The 5769-nt window shown below is 32.3% G+C and overlaps 1 protein-coding gene across 1 annotated transcript; it reads left to right on the top strand.

The window, feature by feature from the left end:
- The first annotated feature begins 3596 nt into the window (after positions 1–3596).
- Positions 3597–4514, top strand: LOC120158979 (putative lipid-binding protein AIR1). Its single transcript, XM_039169690.1, has 2 exons — positions 3597–3658; positions 4013–4514. Exons 1-2 carry the CDS (start codon positions 3597–3599, stop codon positions 4512–4514), a joined length of 564 nt encoding a protein of 187 aa, XP_039025621.1.
- The last annotated feature ends 1255 nt before the right edge of the window (positions 4515–5769 follow it).

Raw genomic sequence — 5769 nt, 5'->3', positions numbered from 1 at the left:
ATGCTCAGCATTAAAATCCCCTATTTTCACATCTGATATAAGTGGATTTTTGCTTGAAGATGCAGGATCCTCTTATCGATTTTCATGTGGTTTGGCTTCTTGAAATGCTGATTTTTGCTTGAAGATGCAGGATCCTCTTATCGATTTTGATGAAGATGCTTTCCCGTATTAAAGCGCCGGTATGAAACCTTTTATGTCCTCCAGAAATGGCTACGGATCCAAACATATAACAAATGGGTACACCCTGAGAATCGTCCACCTCCTAGCTTTCTACAAGCATTTAATGATCTGAAAGTCTCTGCTAGAATTGCAGAAGCAGGATTAATCTTTTTTGGTAGCTGCTCAAACAAATCTACTACTGCAGCTTCAATATATCCCAATACTTTTGGGAAGATGACCATACCATACATACCCAGAGCAAATAGATCTAATCGGACTTTAGTGTCTGGATGACTCTGAATAAGTTCTTTAATGTTGGTCCAAGCAATACCTTCGCTTTCGCCTTTTTGTCTTGTACGGGATGCCACCCATTCTTCTCGTACACCAGCAATCTTTGCTAATTTAACTCGAAAGGGTTGAATTTTAATTGACTTTGAATAAATTCGATTCTCCAAAGCCCCTTCTATATGTAGCAAAGTTGTGTATTCTTCAATAGTAGGGACCAAGTCCTCCTTATTGAGAGTGAAGCAATTGTACACTGGATTCCAGAATTGAATTAGGGCTCGAAGTAAGTCATCATCAACTTCGACATAGAGCAAATATGGGATGTCTCCGTAAGTCTGATAAAACTGCAACTTTTTGTTTGAGTCCCAACTTTCCCAAATGCTTCGCAGATCTTGCATATCATTTCTTTTTAGCGAAACTGGAGCATAACTGGCCAAATCAGATATATAGTCTTCTTGCAGACTGTCTCCTCCTTGTCTTTGTAAGTCCTCAGCCCACTATCTTACTTCTGAGTTTAGAATTATTTGATTTGAACACTTTTTATCCATGGATGAAGGCTTTCCAATAAGACAATTAACACGAGGATCAATGCCTTTTATCCTGTATGATGCTATGCAAACAGAAAAAAAAGAACACACAAAAGAAATGAATTAGTTTACATAATAAAGAAATTTAATAATAATATCTACCTAAATATCTTTATTTAAACATGCTTTTTCATAATTTAAATAATTTAAATTTACATGTAATTTAATCAATAAGAAAATAAATAAATAAATTAAAAGGAAAGTTAGCATTCATTTCTCCTGTGTGTACACCTATTTTGGACAAAATTTCGGCATGGCTTCAGATTGGAAGAGTTTCTAGGGTTTATTATATGCAAGGTTTCAGATCTAAAGGTACCCGAATTGTCCTTGTTAGTGCCCCCTTGGGTTGCTAACCCTCAATCCTAGTCCATCACAGACTAAAGTGGATCGAGTTCAGTTCGAGGGGATACATTTCTCTATGCCTGACACGGAGAATAAATTCTCACGAAGACATAGAGCATATGAACCCCGAAAGTTACTTGCTAGGTCTGACACGGAGAATAAATTCTCACGAAGACGTCGCTTTCACTCCCACTTAAAAGGGACCAACTCAATTATAAAGCTTTATGTTATGCGATGCAAGTGTTGTGTGTGAGGAGAAATATTCAAAACTATGACAGAAAAAATAAATAATGAAATAAAATACTTGTAAGTAAAATGAAATATTAATATAAATATTATAAAATTAATAAGTATATAAAAAAATTTTTTTGAAAAGAAATAATTATAAATTAAATATATGAATTTTAAATTTATAATTAATAGAGACAATTTATAATTGATTTGAAAAGTTCGACCAGGGTCCCCAGCGGAGTCGCCAATATGTAGTAACCCGTTTTCGCCCGGGCACGAATTTTTTACTTGGCGGGAAAAGTGATGTGAATAAATGGTTTTGAAAATAATTTGGGAGTCGCCATCGGCCTTTTGGGTCAGGTAGGTCGAATACCTAAAAATTATCTTTTAACAGAGTTTTTAAGAAAACATCAGTTAAAAGATGAACTGATCTGCCTTTATAACCAAAAATTCTTTCTTTTTAATAATAAAAAGGGATTCGTGGTCGGTTACGTTTAGGGAAGGATTAGCACCCCTACAACGCCCAAAATTGGTACTTTTTAATTATAAATTGTCTCTATTATTAAAAATTTAAAAATTCAAAATATATTTAATTTATAATCCTATTATTTCAAATTTATAATTATATAAAAATATATTTATTTAAAAATATCAGAAAATGACTTCTAGGTATATTAAGACAGCTCTTTTCTTCGATATATATTATAATAATTAAAATTTTTTATAATATTTAATTTTAAAATACCAGAATAGGACATCCAGTTGTATTAAGACTGCCCTTTTCTTTAAAATAAATAAATAAATATTACAATAACTTATATATAAAAAAATATATAAAATATTATTTATTATATATATATTTATATGACTATATAATAAAAAATATTGAAATATATTAATAAATAAAATTAAAACAATAAAAATACAATTATATATTTAAAAGCAATAAAATAAATGAAAATATTTAAAATTAGTGACTAAATTATAATAAAATTAAAATTAAATACATAATTCATAATTAATTATTTAAAATTTCATGGATTAAACATGCTATTAATTTAGTGACTAAACTAAATTATAAAATTCGAATATCAGATTAAAATAAATTAAAAATATAAACTCAGGATTAAAATAGTAATTATTAAAATTAAAGGACTAAATATGATATTTATCCTTAATATATTATTTTAATATAAAGGACTAAAATAAATAAAACTAAAATTAAAGAACCGAATTAAAAGGATTATAAATTGATTTAGTGACTAAAATGTAAAGTTTACAAATTAGGATAACTGCGGACGGGATTTAACCTTTAAAAATTACACAAATAGCCCTCCCTGAAACGACGTCGTTCGGGAAGGGCTATTTAAGCCCGAAACCGGCTGGCCCTTCGGGCCAGCTCTCTCATTCTCTCTTTATCATTCTCTCTCTAACTGAGAGAGAATGAAAATGCTCTCCCTTCTCTCTAACTTCCCTCACCTGAGGGAAGCCGCTCACTGGGCGGCAGCCGTCACCCGCCGTAGTTCTCACCGCTGGCCACCGCATCCGGTGGCCGGAAAAATCTATTTTTACACCACAATGTAGATCGGACCGTCCTAATGACGGTTCCGGTGATATTTTCTTCTAAATAGCTCCCGATTGGAGCAAATCTAAGAAAGTACCTTCGATTTTCGAAGGTTTTGGTGAGATCCGGTGGTCGTGGCTTCCTCGGTAAGCTTCTCTCCTTTTTTTTTATTTGTTGTGTTGTTGCTGGTTGTCCTGCTTTTTTCTTGTTTTTTTTTTCTTTGCTCTGTTGGTTGCCTCCGTCTTCTTTGCAGGTTGGGTGATGGCTTTATACCCATCACCGGCGCTTGTCTCGGACCGGTCCGAAGGGTGGAGTTCGGTGAGTCACCGAGCTATGTGGTGACTCACCCCTAGAGCTTGCAACGTGTGTGGCTGCTCTAAGTCTTCTGGAGTCTTCATCGGAGGCGTGGCACTGGTGGAGCGTCGGCAATGGTGTTGGCAGCAGAAGAGGCGCCGCGTGGTCTTCTAGAAGCTATGGCGGCGGCTGGGACGTGTCCCTAGGGTATCATCACCCTAGGGTTTCCTGCTGGAACCATCTGGACCGTTGGATCTAAGTTAGATCCAACGGCTGAGAAGCAAGGCGATGGCTGGCTGAGATTAAACCCTAAATGGGTTTTGGGGTTTTTTTTTTTGTTTGGGCCAGTCTGTTGGGCCTATAATATTATTTGTAATTATTATTTTTTAATAATAATATATATATAATATAATAATAATAATTATAAATAATAATTATAGTAATAATAATAAAAATGGTTAAAAAAAAAATTAGTATCTTCAGTCATCTTGTAATAAGCAGTTTCAGATTTCTTACATATAATCTTTTTGATTTCGGAAATTGCTTCAAGTGTCATCGTGCCAACTGCTCTAATTCTTTCCATCAACCTTCTTTTCTTTGCTTTGGTAAACTCTCAAAATGTTGTCAATAATTTAAAAGGTTATTGTGCAACAAATTCCAAAAACCATGTTGTTATTCGTCCCGGAGATGTTGTCCCTAATGGTCTTGGTCAATCTGGTACATGCAATCCGCTGAATCTCGGTGTGTATCTTGTTGTATTGGGTTTGGTGAATGTTGAGCTTGGTGATGTGCCTATAAAACCATGTTGTAGCCTAATACAAGGTTTGGCTGATCTTGAAGCTGCAGTTTGCCTTTGCACTACGGTCAAAGCAAGAGTCTTAGGCATTAACATCAACCTTCCTATATCATTGAGCCTTGTTTTCAGTACATTTGCAGCCTTCAATAGTGCTATTTTACAATGTTTCATTTTATTGTGTGTTGAGCTTGCAATTGTTTATTTGTTGTATTTTATAATTCCTTCTCCACTAGGTCTTTGTACCGTTGCTCACTGATTCAGAAGGCTTTTTAACCTTCCCATTCATTATTATTCTACATAAATGTCAATTTCTACTTTATCACATTATATAATATTTTTTTCATTCAATTATTAAATTTGGTACATTACGCTTTTCATCAATCAAATTTGGCATTATTTCTATTTTGTTGAATAACTAGAGTCGATTTTATTCTAATCACTGACCAAAAATATTTATTAGTTAGGTCACTAAACTTTCATTTTTGGTGTCAAACAAGCCTTTAATCATTCACAACCAAATGAAGATTGTGATGTGGCCTGGTAAGATATCGTTCAGTCCACCAAAACTTATATATTCTATCATATTGGTTTTTGTTCAAAATAATTAATTAAATTTAACCCTCCATTTTTATACATTCAATCAATTTATTACTCCTTTCTTCTAATAATCTCTCTCAAATCTTAATCCACCATATATAAGAATTCTATCAATTTATTCTACAAATGCATCATCACCATACCTCAAATGAAAATATACATGTAATTTTGTAAACCAGTAATTGAAGAAAAAACATTAATTAACTATTAAGGGTACAATGCATGAGAAGAGAGAACGGAAAGAAGTGGTGAATTCATAAATAATTTTGAGGTGAGCAAATATATACTATTAATTCCTAACACAAATTGTTGTCATATTTTGATAATTTAAAATAAAATAATTATCCAATGATGCTAAATGAAAATTATTACACTTAAAATTAATAAAGATGATGGAAAGTGGAATATATTTTATTTAAATTTATCAAGAAAAAGTTGTTTGAATATATTTAAAGGTTTGATCTCATAACTGGAAAATAATTGAATATTATTTATCCTTCTTAAATTGGATTAGTAATTTTTTAATTAATGGTGTTTTATTTCAATTTAAACAAAGATAAATGCTTAATTTTTAGAGGAAAAACCGACATTTCTCTACTTCAATTTTAATGAGGAAACATTGTCCTACTTCATATTAGGTTGTTTTTTTTCCTCTTCAGTCGGAAGTAATGAAATGTCACTTTTTCAACCTTTGAAACCTTAATTCTTAGAGAGGAATATTGATTATCCCCACTATGATATGAAAGAGAGAACGTCATCATACTTCATATTAAGTTGTTACCTCTATTCAGTTGAAAATAATGTTCACATTTCCTCCCTAAACTTTTAGATGGTTAAATGACATAGTACTTGTTCGATTTAAAAAGTGGATCATTAATTAAATTAAAATTTATATCTTCATTTATCCATTGCAA

This window comes from Hibiscus syriacus, unplaced genomic scaffold, assembly GCF_006381635.1.
Source record: "Hibiscus syriacus cultivar Baekdansim isolate YM2019G1 unplaced genomic scaffold, ASM638163v2 tig00111338_pilon, whole genome shotgun sequence".
NCBI classification, from domain to species: Eukaryota; Viridiplantae; Streptophyta; class Magnoliopsida; order Malvales; family Malvaceae; genus Hibiscus; species Hibiscus syriacus.
Note: the sequence above shows the minus strand (reverse complement) of the source record. Positions and strands in the feature narration are given on the sequence as shown.